The sequence below is a fragment of the Microcebus murinus genome, chromosome 7 (assembly GCF_040939455.1).
Source record: "Microcebus murinus isolate Inina chromosome 7, M.murinus_Inina_mat1.0, whole genome shotgun sequence".
Taxonomy (NCBI): Eukaryota; Metazoa; Chordata; class Mammalia; order Primates; family Cheirogaleidae; genus Microcebus; species Microcebus murinus.
Genome location: NC_134110.1, coordinates 25883380 through 25902656, shown reverse-complemented (window position 1 = coordinate 25902656; position 19277 = coordinate 25883380). Strand labels below are relative to the sequence as shown.

At 48.9% G+C, this 19277-nt stretch overlaps 1 protein-coding gene across 3 annotated transcripts; it reads right to left on the bottom strand.

The window, feature by feature from the left end:
- Positions 1 to 89: 89 nt before the first annotated feature.
- Positions 90 to 8070, bottom strand: GFUS (GDP-L-fucose synthase). Of its 3 annotated transcripts, none has more exons than XM_076004970.1 (11): positions 7923 to 8050; positions 6987 to 7143; positions 6553 to 6667; positions 5296 to 5424; positions 5128 to 5201; positions 4800 to 4933; positions 4612 to 4676; positions 4171 to 4237; positions 3936 to 4015; positions 3618 to 3717; positions 90 to 566 (listed from the first exon to the last, which is right to left on the bottom strand). In XM_076004970.1, the coding sequence occupies exons 2-11, from the start codon at positions 7130 to 7132 to the stop codon at positions 547 to 549; spliced, it is 930 nt and encodes a 309-aa protein (XP_075861085.1). In that variant the 5' UTR covers positions 7133 to 7143; positions 7923 to 8050; the 3' UTR covers positions 90 to 546. The 3 variants fall into 3 exon arrangements, with proteins under 3 accessions (XP_075861085.1, XP_012608375.2, XP_012608376.2); XM_012752921.3 differs by lacking the exon at positions 90 to 566 and adding an exon at positions 3010 to 3357 and having other exon boundaries at positions 7923 to 8070; XM_012752922.2 differs by lacking the exons at positions 90 to 566; positions 7923 to 8050 and adding exons at positions 3010 to 3357; positions 7593 to 7723.
- Between the last annotated feature and the right edge of the window lie 11207 nt (positions 8071 to 19277).

Below are 19277 nucleotides of genomic sequence, written 5' to 3'. Positions count from 1 at the left end.
GGCCTCTTTCCTGAGGCCAGGGCTCCTGTGGAGGCCTGGCTCTCTTGTGTGTCTTGGGCCATCTCAGAGACTGACCCGGACCGTGGCGGTGACTGTGGGGAGCCTGTAATTTTTAATCGACAGGAGAAAAATATACCGTGAAGATCAAAGATTGCAGGTTTTATACTCTTCACTCGGTCTGCATTTTAAATCTGCTTTGTTATTTTCTTCTAAACCTTTTGGCATTTTTTTAAGTTCTTCAACAATGAAATACCTTCCTCGTTCGTTCAGCCGGTATTTGTTGCGCACCCGCAGTGTCTGGGCCCTGCTCTGGGTTGGAGAAGGACACACAGCAGTGCGGGGCGAACCCGTGCCCCAATCCTGCGATCTGCTCGTCTGCGGTGGAGGCGGACGGGATATCCAGAGAGTGATCACGCTTCTGAAGTGGATGACGGGGAAGGGCAGGGCGGGAGGCGGGCGAAGGCGTCCAGGAGACTGCTTCAGCCACTGTAGCCAGGCAACGTGGGTGGTGGATGTGGGGGCCAACAGCTCACCACTGCAGGTTGCTCAACTCTGCTTTCCTTTCCCTGTGTAGAATGGGGAGGGCGTGAGTTTCTAGCTCACGTGGTTGTGACAACTGATAGACTTAAGGGAAAACACATGGAGCGTCAGACGCCAGCTGTTTAGTATAATAGTATGCTCTCAGGCAGGGACCAGCCAGGTAAGGGCCCTGGGCAGAGAACCAGCCTGTACTTTTTAGAGGTGAGAAGGTTGTGTAGGGGTTGGGAGTGGAGGAGGTGATGTGGAAAGGCCAGCTGGCCATGTCAGGAGGGTGAAGGACAGAGACACCATGGATTGTCCTGCAAGGAGCCTATAGCCCTGAAGAGAGGCTGCTGGATGGGGCTGTGGCTGTCCCATGAGATGCAGACAGGTTGATAGTGGAGGTGGTGAAAAGCAGTTGGATTTGGGAAATGTTTCTGGAGGTTGAGGGGTAAAATGTGCTGGAAAGCTGAGGAAAAGTGAAAAATCAGGGACACTGTGGTTTCCCTGACACACAGGAAGAGGATGACAGGGAGGAATGGGATTGGTTTTCTAGGGGTAAGGACGGGGTAGGATGGGGGCATGGCTGCAGGGCAGGCTCAGGGCTGCCTTTCTGGCTGTGGGCAGTGTGTTTCAGCTGCAGGGTCTGATGCTCTGCACCAGTGTTCAGTGTTGTAGCTATTTCTCCTGCAGCTCTCGTTGCACATAGACTCCCTGGAGTGGGTTCAGGGTCCTTGCTCTCCCAGGGCCCCAGGGACAGTGACAGCTAAGGACCAATGCTGTGACAGGGGCCTGTAACATCTAGTTTCTTGTTATCACAAATAAAGACAAAACCCAGTTGCCTTGGGTGGACTGAAAAAATGTAAATGAGAGTTGCTGGCTGACTGCCCAGAGCCATCACTGGTAGGAGAAAGCCCAGGGCCCCAATGCCCAGGTGGCCCCTGGCTGTGGGCAGCACAGCTTCCCTGTACCATGTCAAGCTAGGCCTCTGAGCATTGGCTGGGAGCCTTCAGCGACACCCCTAACCCCTATGTGTGTCCTGCCAGCTGTGTCCTACATGTCTCTCTACTCATGAGGTGGTGGTGGGCACCCTTCTCTCCCTCCCTCACCTGGCTGATCCAAGCTCCAACTCAGATGTCACCCCCTCCAGGAGGCTTTCCCTGAACCCCTACACATGCAGAGAGTTTATCTACAAAGGGATGATGCCAGGGGAACACACTGTAAAGGAACTAATCCACATCCTGGGGCTACAAATCCTTTGGGGTTGGTGGGGATGGGAAGCAGGGCTCCCAGGAGTTTCCAAACAGGCAATCATGACAGGTCAGGATGGGTGCTCAGTGAGGGGCTGAGGGATGCATCCAGGGAAGGCTTTTCAGAGTAGGTGCCACCTCAGCTGAGACCCAAAAGGTGGGAAGGCCTTGACCCAAGGGACAGCCTCCAGGGGGGTCTGAAGGATGAACACCTTGGCTTGCCAGAGAGACACAAATACAGTGAGAAGTCAGCTGGGTGCAGGGAGATGTGGCAGATACAGGTCTGGACTCGGTGCCTGACACAGGGAAGACCTACCAATATTGCCCAAGTAAACACAGGAAGAAATGAACATGGCAGGCACAATCTGCAGACAGAAGAAACTACCTTCTGGGTGAAGATGGCAAAGGGCACCTGGGAGGGAAGGTATCCTGAAAAGAAGTGAGCCCAAGATTGAGCCCGGAGCTAGGGTAAGTGCCTGGCTCCTGGGGGCTCCCTCTGCTAGGTGAGGAGGAAGGCAATGAGTTAGCAGGGGCTCTGCAGCCAGGCGCTCCTTGTCCCTACCTCACTGCTACCAGGACAGGCAGGGGCACTTGTCAGTCAATCTTTCCAGACTTTGCTGTCTCCCTGCTGAGAATGAGGTGGCCAATGATGTCACTTCCCTGGTGGCTGGAGCTGGCCTGCCCAGCAGACCCTCCTGTATACCACCTGTCACTCTCCACAGGACAAGGTCAGGCTGAGCTCACACCCAGGCTACTGCCTGAGAGGTGGGGAGATGAGGGCCTGGGGTTGGCCCAGCTCTGCTGGAGCCCCAGGGGAGCCTGAGCCACATACCCCTCAGCTTCCCCTTGGACCCATCTGCTTGCCCCACTCGGCCTGTCCAAACCCAGGCCAGCCTCTTTCCCTGAAGTCCTTGGGGCCAAGGCAGGGAGGCTGGAGGAGCTCAGGTTACCCAGGCCTGCAGCAGAGAGACTGGAACTGCAGGAGGGACACCCTGCCCCACGTCTTCATCCAGCTGACAACCTATGCCCATTTCACCATGGCTGGCTGCTACTTCCTGACCACACATACCTTCCCACTCTTCAGCCTTTGCTGATACCCAACCCAGGCACAGTTGGCCACCCTGGCCCAGCAACTTGGCTGGACAGCAAGCAGGGGGACAGTGGGCCCTGGGGCTGGCCAGGCTGAGGGGTAATGCCTGGGCACAGGGCACAGCTTGGCATAGAGCTGCCGAGGCCAGGCTGTGAAAATGTACTTTATTAGCTCCACGGGAGTAGGAAAGCAGGATCAGAGTGGACACACTCAGGACCAGGAACCAGTGTGGGGAGCAAAGTACTGGGCCTGCTCAGGCCTTGATTTCCCTGAGACAGATAGGAATGAGCCCCGCTGGACAGCTGCCTAGAGCCACAGGGCGAGGTGGAACATGGGCCCAGGTTGCCAGGCAGTGCCCTCAGCTCCTGGCAGGGTCTGGGGTGGTGGCCACTGGGCTCTCTCCAGCGAAGCACCCACAGGTGCCTGCTCCCATCACCTGGCTTCACTTCCGGGCCTGCTCGTAGTTGTCAGTGAACCAAGCACAGGTCTCCTTCACGGCTGCGGAAGAGGGCCAGGGCCACAATGACCCCCGTGGGAGGGTGGGGGCCAGGGACACAGGGAAGTCACCCCCTCTGAGCTTCTGTGTTGTGCCTCCCACGCAGTACAGGCTCTGATAGGCCTGAAGACCAAATCCATGGGGTGTCCCCATCCCTACTCCACCCCTCTACAGGGAACACTGGTAGGAGAGGACAGTGGGGGACCAAAGCCAAGGAGAGGCCAGGAGAACTGGGTGCGGCTGCGGGAGGGCAGGAGCTCACCCTGCTTGAAGGGCGTGAACTGGAAGTCAGGCAGGTAGGCCCGCAGCTTTCTGTTACTGGCTGTCTTCTTAAACTGCCCGTCCGACTTGGTTGTATCAAACTAGGCACCTTGGTCAAGGCCACAGCACAAGAAGCACCTGCACCCCCAGCCCCACCAGCCCTGAACCTGTCTTTCCCCTTGGGGGCCTGGGGGAGAGGACAGCAGACCCGTCTCCTGCTGCCAAGTGTTCCCACACAGGAGGCCCCCCCACAGAGGGGTCTCCTGAGCACACCCATTGTGCCCTCACCTAAACCCCCATCACTGGAACCAGAGGATACGGTGACTTCCCCATGGAAGTCCATGGCCTCCACCACAGCCTCGGCTGCCTCCTGGATGGAGACCTCATCCTCTTCACCCACTGTGGGAAGTAAAGGGCCCACAGCCAGGTCAGGCTTCCTCCAGGGCTGCCCCCCAATCCCCCATGAGTGTTCCTGCTGCCACCCCTCAGCCAGCCTCCCAGGACAAACATAGGTCCTTCCCACAGTGAAGGAAGGGGAGATGGGGACTGCCCACCTGACAGGATGATGGGGTCCACCTCACTGTATTCCCGCAGGACCCAGATAAAGAGCTGGGCCAGGTCCTGGAGGTCAGACAGCCAGGGTCAGAGAGCACAAGGTGTGGCCAAATGGGGCCACAGGTCACCTCTCCCAGATGCCCCTGCTGAGGATTCCACACTGCTTTCCCTGCTCAGGGGGACACAACCAGGGCTCAGCCTGCAGATGGGGTCTCTCCTTTGGGCAGTTCTTCTGCAGAGCTGCACTCACTGCCTCCTGTCGGGCAGGAACCCACAGGGATACTGCGGGAACTAGAGATCACTCCTCTAGGGGCTCTGTCCAGACCCTCACCTGTTCCTTGGCTCCCGCTGCCACCACCTCCCCCAAAGCCCAGCAAGGACAGGCCCAGGGCTCACAGGGCAGACTTTCTGGGGGAAGAGCTGTGCCCTCCTATACAAACCAGCGAGTATATGAACTGCCTCCTCGGCTTGCCTGTGCCCCACACCGTCAGGGCTGAGCCACTGCCTGCAGGTGCAGGGGAAGGGCAGGTGTCAGAAGGTACTGGGCCACCTCCTCCCCAGCTGAGCCCCAGGGATCCCATTAGTGGGTGACTTGGGCTGGGTGTGTGCTAGGTGGCTGGGCACTCACTCTTGGCCAGGTGCACCTTGTGGATGAGGCCGGGCAGCACGTGGCCATCCTCGATGTTGAAGTTATCATGAGGCCCAAAGACGTTGGTGGGGATGACGGCAGTGAAGGTGCAGCCATGCTGCTGGAAGTAGGCCCTGCAGAACCACAGTGTCTCCTCCCTCATCCTGGGACCACCAACCACACTCCTCCCCACCACTGGCCTCTTGGAGATAGAAAAACAAGAGGTGGCAAGACCCCACGTGGGTTCCCAGCCAGCCCGCCCACCCTATGGAGCTTGAGCCCTCTTCCCCACTCCAGGGTAGGCCTTGGCAAGATGTGTGAGGAGGACCTGTTCTGCACGTCGATCATCCTCTTGGCGTAGGAGTACCCAAAATTGCTGTTGTGGGGTGGTCCATTGTGGATCTGGGGAACAGGAGAGACACCGAGGCTGCTGCTTCCTAGCCCTGCCCACACAGCTGCCCGCCCCCGCCCCTGTGTCCAGGCCCCACCCCCTCACCATAGTCTCATCGATAGGGTAGGTGGTCTTGTCAGGGAAGATACAGGTGGACAGACAGGACACCACCTTGCGAGCGCCCACCTCAAAGGCCGAGTGCAGGACGTTGTCGTTGATGTGCACATTCTTTCTCTGCAAGGGTGCAGAGGGGAGATCAGGCCCTCTAGGTAGAACTCTAGCCCTAACCTGCTCCTCCAGGTAAGGAACCATAAGTGGGGACACATCCTGGTCCCTCAACAGGCAGTCCCCTAGCCTGCTTGTCCTAACTGCTGCTGGGACAAGGTAGAGCCTCCCAGTGCTGCCTCCTCCTTCCAAGGCTGTAAGGAGGGTCCAGTCCTGTCTTCCTGGGAGTGGAGGAGAGAACCACACACCCCAGATTAGGGCAGGGCCCACTCCAGGGCTGCCCAGGGCACAACATGTAATGAAGCACAGGGAAAGGGCCCAGGGAATTGGGGCTCCTATATGGTGAGAAGGGCCCTCCGCTGCCCCATCCTACAGAAGCTCACACCTGGCTTAACTGCCCAGTAGCAGTGAAGCCATGGCCTGCCCTATCCAAGCACAAGGCCTACTGCCCCTTCTATAATTGGACATGAGATAGCCAGGGCATTTGGACTTAGAAGAGGGTAGAGGTGGTGGCCAGGGAGTCTGATGGGAAGGCTGAGACAGAAAGAGGGAGAGCTCTGGGGGGCCAGGGCCCCTGGACAGAATCTGGTCTGATCCTCTGCTGACCCCAGGGCCTGGTACAGGCCAGCCAGGGCAAGGTGTTGCCCCTCAGAAACAGGCGGGGCCAACCCTCAGGGGCATAGCTAGCAAGGGCAAGACTCTGACCCCATGCTGCCCCAGGGCACACATGAGCCCTGTTCATACCCCTAAACCCCAGTCTTTGGGGAACCTGGCTCATGGGAGCTGGACTAGCACAGTCCTGGGAATGGAGACTCTGGAGGTGCAGGAACCCACCCAAATTGTACTGCAAATGCTGGCTTCTTTCACCTCCCAACACTGTGAGTAAGCTCCACGGCATTTCCTACTGGGTATAATGACCCGAGGCCCACCTGCATGCTCCTCTGCCCACAGCACCAAGTGTGGGCGACTGGGGGCCCCTCAGGGGCTACACACACCAGTCTTTGCCCAGCCCTGGTCCTTAGGGACTTCCTGGGGCAAGAACATGAATTTGTAAAAGTGGGAAGCCCACCAGGAAGTCCCCGGAACCTGGGTCCCTGGCTCTCAGTGCTTGCCACCCCCCCCCCCGCCACAACTTACCCAGAAGTCCAGATTGTATTTGATATTCCGGAAAAGGCCCCCCACCATTGCAGCAAGATGGATGACATGCGTGGGTCGGACCTTCTGAAACAGGGCTTGGGTCTGTGCTGCATCCCTGGGGGAAGCGGGGCTGTCAGGAACCACTTGGAGGCCTGAGGGAACCAGCACCCTCGGGTGGGGCCATGGTAGGAAGGGCAGCCAAAAGGGAAAGTGGCCAAGTCCAGTGCCCAGCTGTGTGAGAGTGTGGGCTTCCAGGAAGGGATGGGAGGTGTCTGCCTAGCAGCACAGCTGAGCACACCCAGGCCAGGTCAGCCATCTGGCAGAGAGGACCCAGACATGTGGCAACTGCCAGCTCAGGGACAGGCCCAGCCTGGAGCTGTTTATTCTGAAGCGGGCATGGGGAGGAGAAGTGCTCTGGGGATGGACTCACTCACGTGAGATCGGCGTCCTTGGAGGAGACAAACACCCAGTCTTCTCCAGGCAGGCCTGCCCCATCTGCTACCACCTTCTGAATGGCTCTGCCCACCAGCCCAGAGCCCCCTGTCACTAGGATCCGCATGGACCCCTGGGGCTCACTCATGTTGGTTGTACCTGTAGTGCCAAATGTTGTGAGACTGAACCCATCATGCTCCCATCCTGTAAAGCCCCATTTTCTTGGGGCAACTGGCACAGGATGAGACCCCCCCCCCCGCAAAGGAGGGGACATGGTCTACTTCCCAGACAGACCCAGCTGGACTTGGTCACCCACTCCTCCCAGCCCTATTCCCCAGGAAGCCCTCTGCCTAGAGCTCCACAGAGGCCTTGAGGCTACCACCCAGAGCAGAGCAGCTGGTTCTAAACCACAACCACCACTGGACCCATAAAAAGTACATTCTACTTCCTTCTGGCTGACAAGAGGGGAGGCAGTCAACCCTAGGGCTGGGGCCTCCTGGCGCAGGTGATTAGGGATGCTCCCAGCCAAAGTCCATACGCTAGAGACAGGCCCTCTCCAGCCGAATTCCTCCTACACAGATCGCAAGCTGGCTCAGAACTGGACAGACCCTGGGTTGCCGCCACCTTCCAGGATCCTATCTTGGGAGCCGGAAATCTGCTCGGGCTCCGCCAGGACAGCTCTGGCCCCACTGAAGGGCCCCAGGGCCCGCCCCTAAGGGAGGGCGCCCTGTCTACACATCCCGCGGCTCCCAACCAGGCTGACAGCCCGCAGCGAGCCCCGGCTACTAGGCCCTCAGCCCACGGCCCAGGCCCCGCCCACGCACCCCGGATCCCGGACGCCCACAGCGTTCCCTGGCTCTCCCGGAGCACCGAGGGCCCAGGCCCTGACTCGCCATGCAGAGCCCCCTAGGGGGACCCCTTGGCGTCCTACATCTCACCTGTGCCCTGCCCCACCTGCACCAAGCCCTGACAGCTACTTCCGGTGCCCGGTGAGTCTCCCGCCCCACGTGTCGCAGGTAGAAGGGGGTGGGGCAGGCCGGAGCGGAGCCCGCCCGCGGCACGCTGGGAAATGGGGTCCTGGAGGTGCGCCTGCGCATCCCGGCGCTTCTGGGAAATGGGGACCGCGGCTGCGCATCCGCCTGAGAAATGGAGTCTCCCGCCAGCGGAGGCTGGAGGCACCTCCGTGGCCGCGACTGCTGTAGCCCAACTAGGGGCTGGCCGAGGCCCTGCTGGGAACGGTGGGGAGTGGGAGAGGAGGGGTCAAGGGACAGCGCACCACTGGCAGCCCCTGGCGTCCTGCGACCCAGGCATTCTCAGGCGGCTTTTGCCCCACGGGGAGGAGCTACGACCCTCGCCTCCGGAACTACCCGTTAGCGAATGGGAGGAGGGAGACCCACCAAAGACGCGGGTGAGGAGCCCCGAGAGAGGCGGCTTTGGGACCTGGCCACAGGAACAGCGTTCCCAGTAAGGGGCCCATTCGCTCAGGCCACAGCCGCAGGGCTATGGTGGGTAAGAGGGTGAGGACGTAGATGTCAGAAAGACTCCCTTCTGGGCTCGGCTCCTTCTGGGTGCCTCTCTCAACACAAATTTTCCCAAGTTTCTGCCCCTAAATGCACATGATGTCATTCCCTACTTTCATTAATTCATTCTTTGATGCCCTCCCCTGTCTCCCTCTCGCTTCCTCCTCCTCCCCCATACCTTGCCTTATGCATCTCTTCCATTTCGCTGTTCTGAGTTGTATTCATTATAATAAACCGGTAAATGTAAGTAAAATGCCTTCCTGAGTTCTGTGGGCCATTCTAGCAGATTATTGAACTTGAGGAAGGGGTTGTGGGAACCTTTCATCTATAGCTGAGAGAATGCATCACAGCCTGTGATTTCTGCACAATATCAAGGGTTGTTTTGGAGAAAATGCAAAACTTACAGGGAATAGATGTTTCTACATAAAGAGTAATACATCAAGGAACATCTTGGAGGCATTCCCAGACTTGGGGTCAGTCAGAAGCCACTGGTGGGTTAGCATCTGAAATAGTGTCATTCTTGTTCCCACATAAATGCAAGAACTAAAACTTTAAAACTCTTAGAAGAAAACAAGGGTAAGTCTTCATGGCCTTGGCAGTGGTTTGGCAATGGTTTCTTAGGTGTGACAAAAGAACAAGCAACAACGACAACAAAAAGAAAGATAAATTGGACTTTATAAAAATTAAAAAATTTTGTGCATCAAAAGGCATTATTAACAAAGTGGAAAGGGCCATTGCCATGGCTCATGCCTGTAATCCTAACACTTTGGGAGGCCAAGGCAGGAGTATGACTTGAGATCAGAAGTTCAAGACCAGCCTGGGCAACATAGTGAGGTCCCATCTCTACAAAAAATAATACAAATTATCCATGTGTGGTGGTGTGTAGCCATAGTCCCACTTGTTTGCTTGCACCTGTTTGCTTGCATTCAAGGGTGCAGAGAGCTATTATTGCACCACTGCACTCCAGCCTGAGTGACAAAGTGAGACCCTGTCTCTATTAACACAATAAGAAAAGCAGCTGGGCATGGTAGAGTTCACCTGTAATCTCAGCTACTTGGGAGGCTGAGGCAAGAGGATCACTAGAGCCCAGGAGTTTGAGGCTGCAGTGAGCTATGGTGACACCATTGCATACCAGCCTGGGTGACAGAGTGAGACATTATCTCTAAACAAATAAATAAATAGGCCAGGCGCAGTGGCTCACGCTTGTAATCCTAGCACTATAGGAGGCCAAAGCGGGAGGATTGCGCTCAAGGTCAGGAATTTGAGACTAGCTCTGAGCAAGAGCGAGAACCCATCTCTACTAAAAGTAGAAAGAAATTAATTGGCCAACTAAAAATATATAGAAAAAATTAGCCGGGCATGGTGGCGCCTGCCTGTAGTCCCAGCTACTCAGGAGGCTGAGGCAAGAGGATCACTTGAGCCCAGGAGTTTGAGGTTGCTGTGAGCTAGGCTGATGCCACGGCACTCTAGCCTGGGCAACAGAGTGAGACTCTGTCTCTAAATAAATAAATAAGGCAAAGAACTTGAATAGATATTTCTCCAAAGAAGATATATAAATGGCCAAAAACACATGAAAAGATGCTTAACTGGCCGGGCGCGGTGGCTCACGCCTGTAATCCTAGCTCTCTGGGAGGCCGAGGCGGGCGGATTGCTCGAGGTCGGGAGTTCAAAACCAGCCTGAGCAAGAGCGAGACCCCGTCTCTACTATAAATAGAAAGAAACTAATTGGCCAACTAATATATATAGAAAAAATTAGCCGGGCATGGTGGCGCATGCCTGTAGTCCCAGCTACTTGGGAGGCTGAGACAGAAGGATCGCTTGAGCCCAGGAGTCTGAGGTTGCTGTGAGCTAGGCTGACGCCACGGCACTCACTCTAGCCTAGGCAACAAAGTGAGACTCTGTCTCAAAAAAAAAAAAAAAAAAAAAAAAAAGATGCTTAACATCATAATCATTTGTCAAATGCAAATACAACCACAATGAGATACCACTTAATACATACAAAGATGGCTATAATAATAATAAAAAGGAAAATAAGTTTTGGCAAGATATGAGTAGGAAGCCTCATATATTACTGGTGGGAATATAAAATGATGCAGCTGCTGTAGAAAAGAGTTTGGTGGTTCCTCAAAAATTTAAACATAGAATTATCATATGTTTCAGCAATTCCTGGGTATATACCCCAAAGAAAGGAAACATATGTCCATACAGAAACTTGTACATGAATGTTTCTAGCAGCATTATTCATAATAGCCTGAAGATGGAAACAACGCAAATGTCTGTCAATGGATAAATGGATAAATAAATGTGGTAGATCCATACAATTGAATATTATTCACCAGGTAAAAGGAATGAAAAACTGGCACATGCTACCACATGGATAAACCTTGAAAACATTAAACTCAGTGAGAAAAGCCAGACACAAAATGACACGTATGATTCCATTTATGTGAAATATCCAGAATAGGTAACCCTATAGAGACAGAAAGTAGATTAGTGGTTGCCAGGGGCTGGGGATGGAATGCAGGAATAGAGAGTGACAGTTTAATGAGTCTAAGATGATGAAAATGTTTTAGAACTAGAAGTGGTGATGGTTGTACAACCTTACAAATGAACTAAATGTCATTCAATTATATGCTTTAACATGGTTAATTTTTTGTTATATGAATTTCATTCCAGTTAAAAAACAAACAAACACACAACAAAACCAATTGCAAAGAGAGAAAGTGAAAGACTTGAGAGCCTTTCATAGGAAGAAAGGGCAGAACATGGTGCAGGTAGGATGTGGGAGATGAGGGAAAGGGAGGCGCTGATAATGAGACCAAGACATGGACCTTGGGTGGGTGGTGGATGAGGATTCAAAGGAGATAAACAGTTGTTTGGGGAGAGGAGAAGGCAGGCAAATATGAGGCCAGTTGTTGACATGCTGAACCTGAGTTGTCTCTGGGAGACTGAAAGGAAGATTTTTAGTAGGTAGCTAGAGATGTGCATCTAGAGAGAAGGGGCCAGGTGAGGGCAGAGATAACAGTATTAGACTGTTGTGGAATATATGATTCAGGTAGAAGAAAAGAAAGCCAAGGACACCCCTGATTTTGCATTTACCTTCAGGAGCAAGCCTGGAGAGAAGGATGTCACATGTTGGTTAGGTGGCCAAGGTAGGGTTGTATGCCCATACCACAAACCAAAATTGAGGTAATAAAAGGAAGGGGTGGGGAATGGATGTTGGATAGGGTAAAATGAGGTGTGTGCTACAGTCCACCCCTTCAATGCCCAATATCCACCTAAACATATCTGCCCATGAAACAATTTCAGAACTTCCTCTCAACCCCTTCTGACATACTGCAATCATGCATACATCTGAAAATACGTTCTCCATCCCCAGAGCGAGGTAACAACAATATCTGTTTCATTTATTTCATCCTCTTGCACAGCTAGTATTTCTAAATGATGTCTTCTTTATTTCTGCCAAGTTTCCATCATAATATTTTGCATCCTATAAACTTAATGTTGAATTTAATTGTTGCCATCACACTCTGGTAGGAAAAAAGAAAAAGAAATTAACTTCAAAATATGACTATGACACAGTAAGGAAATAAATATGGGCACAGCTATAGTTCTTATTAAAGTCTGAGGCAAACTGATTATTTTCCTCTGTGAGCAATTTATTTTTTCTCGATGTTTGTGTATTTTATCTTTGAATTTCAGTAATTTCATCAGACTTGGAGTTATCTATTATTGTGTCAGTGCACAATAAGGCCTTTCAGCAGCATTGAGATCAGGTATTTTTAGTTCAGAAAAATTTTCTTCTGTCATGTATACGTATGTGTGTGTGTGTTTGTGTGTGTATATATATATACATATATATATATATAGAGAGAGAGTTCTTGCTCTGTGGCCCAGGCTAGAGTGCAGTGGCTAGTTCATATCTCACTGTAAACTCGAATTCCTGAGCTCAAGTGATCCTCTTGGCTCAGCCTCCTGAGTATCTGGGACTACAGGTGCACACCACCACACCTGGCTAAGACAAAGATAATGAGTGTATAGATGGTAAATAGTGATATGGTTATTAGAAAAAGAGAATCAAATGGAAATTCTAAAACATGAAAAAGTATATTATCTACAACAAAAAGTTTATTGCATGGTATCGTATTGGACATTTCAGAAGAAGATTAGGGAACCACAGACAGGGTAATATGATTTACCCAAAATGAAACAGAGAGGAAAAAGACTGAAGTAATAAATAGTGTCCCAGTGATACCTGTGGCAGTATCAGGCACTCGCCCAAGTGGGATAAGGCTCTGGGTGGTGGATCCTGCCAGGGGCAAACCAGCTTTCAATGCCCTTCTGCCCTTGCCTTGCTCTCGGGCTGCCTAGTGATTGTGAGTGTTCAGTGAACAGGTGTTTCCTGAGCATAAGGGAAGCTCAGGGGGTGGATGGGTATAGTGCCCTCTGATTCAGGGCCTGATAATGAGCAGGAGTCACAGGTGGAATCCGTGTGTTTCACACTTGCCATGAGCCAGGAAGGCTTCCTGGAGGAAGTGCCAGCTGCAATGACATAAGAATCATATGTGGGAGTTAGCCAGGTTGAAGGGGAGGTAGGAAATAGGATGTGTCATAGCCCAGAGTCAGGAGGGGAGCAAGATGCTGGTGGAACTTCCTGTGGCTGATGGCGCAAACTCAAGACCTGCCACCACCATGTTCCCGCTGATGCATTAGGTAAGTTCCTTACCTTCCCTGTCCCTCAGTTTCCTCATCTGTAAAATGGAGGTAATGTTAGGAGTCACCTGACAGGATCATTGTGGGAGACTGGGGTCCCTTGTGGGGGAAGTGGACTCCAGGACTGAACTGAATAACTGTTTATTGGGGTGTGGCTTGGAACTGTGGAGGGGAAGGGACAGACAGCAAGAGTAGAGCTGTGATTTGCCCAAGGACAGTGTTCACTGGCCCCTGCAGGGAGCTCTTCAACAGAGGTCCCTGTTGGACTTGTAGGGCTGTCCTCAGTTGGACCAAGATAGCCAGGACATGGATTGTGGGCCATGTGGGGAAGGGTGTGACCTTGGCAAGTTGCAGCTGGGGGACCACTGGAGAGGATGAGGCTGAATACAGCTGACTGCACCCCCATCAACTGGGACATTGAGCCTGTCACTGGGGGGATCTGTCTGGGCCTTGAGTCACAGTGTCCACCACAGCCACTGGGGTCCACATGGCCCAAGCACTGTGCTGGACACTGACTGAGACAGGGTCTCCGATCCCATGGAGCTTCTGTCTTACTGGTGGAGACAGTTAATACCAAATAAACAAGTGAACTCAAAGTATTAAGTGCCGAGATCTACACGTTGGCTGTTGTTACAATTGAAGTGGCAGTTGTCAGGTATACAACACAGGAGATGTTTATCTGTGACAACCTACTCAAGTGGTGTTCCCAGCTCTTTGGGCCTAGGGAAGAAGAGGCAGGAGGATCTGTGAGCCCTGCAGGAAGGAGGGCCAAGTCCTCCTCACCTCAAGATCTGGGCCCTGTGGGAAGGTGGCCATAGGGTTGCAGCAGCCGAAGTCTCTGGCCCTGGATTAAAAGTGGGATCTTTCACTGTGGGCTTTCACACACACCCCAGGAGGAGAACAAGGTTACAGACTTCCACATGGACTCCACCCTACAATACCCGGAGAAGGGCCTGGGCCGATCCCTTAGCCATAGCCTTCCTTCTCCAACTTTGTTCTTCTTTGTGTACTTTGGGGCCAGCCCTGGGCTGTCCCCATTATTGCAGGTGCAATTCAAAACTCTGCACTTGGTTCTGAGAAAGTGGATGAATTTATTGGCTGGGAAAGAACTAATGTAGTTTTATACCTGAGGTGATGGCTAATTCTTTGCTTTCAACAAAATTTTAAAGGGACCTAATCAAGCAGTCAACAGATAGATCATTAAGAAGTACACTTGATAATTTAATTGCTATGTGACTTTTTTGCATATGACTCAGAAGCTAAAAAAATTGAGTGTCATCATTATAAGAAAATTGCTCCCAGTCCTATCTATTAATTTATATAAACAAGTTTTCTCAGTGCTAGCAGAAAAATGGGAAAAAAAACCCAAATAGGATTATAATTATTTTGGACTCTGACTCATCCTAGGAATAAGTATTATTCATCAAGAATAAATGAACCAGGCTGGGCGTGGTGGCTCACACTTGTAATCCTAGCACTCTGGGAGGCCGAGGTGGGTGGATCGTTTGAGCTCAGGAGTTAGAGACCAGCCTGAGCAGGAGCGACACCCCATCTCTACTAAAAAAATAGAAAAAAATTAGCTGGACAACTAAAAATATATAGAAAAAATTAGCCGGCCATGGTGGCACATTCCTGTAGACCCAGCAACTTGGGAGGCTGAGGCAGTAGGATTGTTTGAGCCCAGGAGTTTGAGGTTGCTGTGAGCTAGGCTGATGCCATGGCACTCTAGCCCGGGCAACAGAGTGAGACACTCTCTCTCTCTCAAAAAAAAAAAAAAGAAGAAGAAATGAACCATATTTGTTAAAAACAGCCTCATACATTTCATTTTAAGATGAAAATTTTGCTTTTTATGTTTCATACCATAAAATTTATAATTTTATAATTTCACTAAAATTTGCAATATATTTGTATTGCTTTGTATACTAGCAACAATTGTGATTGTAAACCAGAGGGAAGCATCTTTTTTGGGTTGTTTTAATATTTAGAAGCTTATGATTATAGGAAATAAGTTAAAAATGAAACTTTATATACATTTTATTGCTGAGAAGTATGACAATGTGAGCAATTCAAGATTTTTAAGCATAGAAAATAGATTACATTAGGATACAATTCTGTTGGGAAAGTGAAAATTGAAATATGAATTCAAAGAGGGGTTAATCTTTTAAAAAATTTCCAAATGTTAAAGGACTTAGTCACATATTTTTAAAGAGATGACATATATTGAGTCACTATGGCATTTAGATTCCATTGGATACATTTTATTTTTATTTATTTTTTGTTTGAAGGCAAGAATTCTTTATTTGTTCATTTATATTTGTCTTGAGGTAAAATCAATTTCATGGGGGTATATGCCTCAATGGAGTGGGATTTATGAGGGTGCCTCAGTGGGGAAGGGCAAATAACACATCTTATATGAATCTCATGTCTTGTGCACTGTTTGTGTAATAAATATATTTAAAAATCTGAATATGCAATAAATATGTAATAAATCATATATCAAAATGTCAATATATAATTGGGAAACATTAAAATGAAGTTATTAAAGATGTAATCTAAGAGTGGGGAGTGTTGAAGATTTTATCAGGCATTTTTGGCAAAGAAGGACACTTGGAACCAGAAGCCATTCTTCTAACACAAGTGCAGAGAACTGTCTCAGAAACTCCTTCAGGGGAAGGCGCCTCAAGATCAAAGAGGGGCACAGCCCATAAACCTAGAATAAGCGATAAAGAGCCCACCTTGTGGGAAAGCAGGCCAGAAGTGGGTTTTCAGGTTCCTGGTTGCCCTGAAACTGAAGTTCTACTCTCACCTAACAAGCTTGTGGCAATAGGTTGGTACAGTACAAAGATCTTCTCATAATTTTGAGAGAAATTTGGGACAAAAAGTTATAGATGATGATAAACATTGTAGAGAAGGGTGATCAAGGTGTATATGTTTACATGTGCATTTTAAAGAAATGCATATGATGGGCACCATACCTCATGCCTATAATCCCAGCACTCTGGGAGGCCAAGGTGGGAGGATTGCTTGAAGTCAGGAGTTCTATACCAGCCTGAGCAAGAGTGAGACCTTGTCTCTAGTAAAAATAGAAAAAAATTAGCCAGGCATGGTGGCACACACCTTTGGTACCAGCTACTTGGGAGGCTAAGGCTTGAGCTCAGGAGTTTGAGGTTGCTGATGCCACAGCACTCTAGCCCAGGCAACAGAGGGAGACTCTGTCTCAAGAAAAAAAATTGTATAGCTGGGCAATTCAGTCATTTGTTAAATAATAGTGATAGCAATAGCAAAGTGTCAGGTCCCCTAATAAGCATTTATATGTGCATTCTTTCTTTAAATTCTTACAGTAATTCTTTTATCTCCATTGTGAAATGGAAGAAACCAAGGTGTGAGCAATTTGCCCAGGGTTACATTGGTAATAAGTATGGGAGCCTGGTTTCTATTTTTATTTTTTCATTTTAAAATTTATTTTTATTGAATTTCAGAATATTATAGGATTACAAATATTTTGGTGACATAAATTGCTTTTTTACAGTTTGAGTCAAAGTTATTGTACCCATTAGGTGTGAATTTACTCCTTCCCTCCTCCTCTCCCACCTGTTTGATTTCCAATGAGTGTTATTTCCATATGTACACATAAGTGTTGATCAATTAGTTCCAATTTAATGGTGAATATATGTGGTATTTGTTTTTCCATTCTTGTTATACTTCACTTAGAATAATGGTCTCCAGTTCCATTGAAGTTCATTCAAGAGGTATTATTCACCATATTTTTATGTCTGAGTCCATGAGCTACATATACCACATTTATTAATCCACTCATGTATTGATGGGCACTTGGGATGTTTCCACATCTTTGCAATTGTGAATTGTGGTGCTATAAACATTCGGGTGCACGTGTCTTTTTTATAAAATGTCTTTTTTTCTTTTGGGTAAATACCCAGGAGTGGAATTGCTGGATCAAATGGTAGTTCTACTTTTAGGTCTGTGAAGTATCTCCATATTATTTTCCATATCGGTTGTACTAGTTTGCAGTCCCACCAGCACTGTATGAGTGTTCCTATCTCTCCTCCACATCAGCATTTGTTAAATGGCTTTTTGATAAAAGCCATTCTCACTGGAGTTAGGTGATATCTCAGAGTGTGTGTGTGTGTGTGTGTGTGTGTGTGTGTGTGTGTTTTAAGACCAGTCTAGTGCAGTAGTGAGGACAGGGGAAAGTAATAGAACAAAAAGTTCAATTTGTAACTGTGAACAATCCAGTGAGATAACTCACTATCTTCGGACCAGCCTCATTGTGGTTTTGATTTGCATTTCCCTGATTATTACAGATGTTGAGCATTTTTCCATATGTTTATTGGCCATTAGTCTATCTTCTTTGAAAAGTTTCTTTGTGAATTGTCTGAGTTCTTTGTAGATTCTGGTTATCAGCCCTTTATCAGATGTATAGCATACAAATATTTTCTCTCCTTTTGTAGGTTGTCTGTTTGCTCTAGTGATTGTTTCCTTGGCTGTGCAGAAGCTTTTTAATTTGATTAGGTCCCATTTATTTATTTTTGTTGTTGCTTTGATTGCTTTGGAGGTCTTCTTCATAAATTCTTTGCCCAGGCTGATGTATATAAGATTTTTTCCAACACTGTCTTCTAGAATTTGCTTGTAGTTCCTTGCCCTAGGTTTAAGTCTGTTATCCATCATGAATTAATTTTTTTTCAAGTGGTGAGAGGTGCAGATCCTGTTACAGTCTTCTACATGTGGCTACCCAATTTTTGCAGACCCATTTATTGAATAGGGATTCTTTTCCCAGTGTATGTTTTTGTCTGTTTTGTGAAAGATCAGATGGCAATATGATGATAGTTTTATATCTAGGTTCTCTGTTCTGATCCATTGGTCTATGTCTCTGTTCTTGTGCCAGTAACATGCTGCTTTGGTTACTACAGGTTTGCAATATAGCTTGAAGTCTGGTAAATTGATGTGCCCCAATTTTTTCTTTTTTCTTAAGGTTGCTTTAGCTATATGGGGTCTTCTCTGGTTCCATAGAAAGCATAGAATTATTTTTTCCAGATCTGTGAAACATGATGTTGGTATTTTAATGGGAATTGCATTGAATCTGTAAATTGCTCTGGATAGTATAGACATTTTAAGAATGTTGATTATGCAGATCCATGAGCATGATATATTTTTTCCATTTGTTTACATCCTCTGCGATTTCTTTCTGCAGTGTTTTGTAGTTATCTCCATAGAGGTTTTTCACCACCTTGGTTAAATATATTCCTAGGTATTTTATTTTCTTTGTTGCTATTGTGAAAGGTATTGAGTCTTTGATTTGATTCTCAGCTTGACTGTTGTTGGAGTGTCGGAATGCTACCAATTTGTATACATTGATTTTGTTTCCTGAGACTTTGCTGAATTTATTTATCAATTTGAAGAGTCTGTTGGCAGAATCTTTGGGGTTTTCTAGATATAAAATCATATCATCAGGCCGGGCGGAGTGGCTCACACCTGTAATCCTAGCACTCTGGGAGGCTGAGGTGGGTGGATCGCTTAAGGTCAGGAGTTTGAAACCAGCCTGAGCAAGAGTGAGACCCCGTCTCTACTAAAAATAGAAAGAAATTACTTGGATATATATATATATATATACATATATATATATATATATGTGTATATATATATATTAGCTGGGCATGGTGGCAAATGCCTGTAGTCCCAGCTACTCAGTAGGCTGAGGCAGAAAGATTGCTTGAGCTCAGGAGTTTGAAGTTGCTGTGAGCTAGGCTGATGCCCCAGCACTCTAGCCCGGATAACAGAGTGAGACTCTGTCTCAAAAAAAAAAAAATAAAAATAAAAATAAAAAAGAAAATCATATCATCAGTAAAGAGTGTTAGTTTGACCTCTTCTTTCCCCATTTGGATACCCTTCATTTCCTTTTCTTGCCTGATTGCTCTGGCTAGGACTTCCAGCACTATGTTGAGTAGAAGTGGTGACAGTGGGCAACCTTTTCTGGTTCTACTTCTAAGCATAAATGCTCACATTTTTTCCTTGTTCAGTATGATGTTAGCTGTGGGTTTTTCA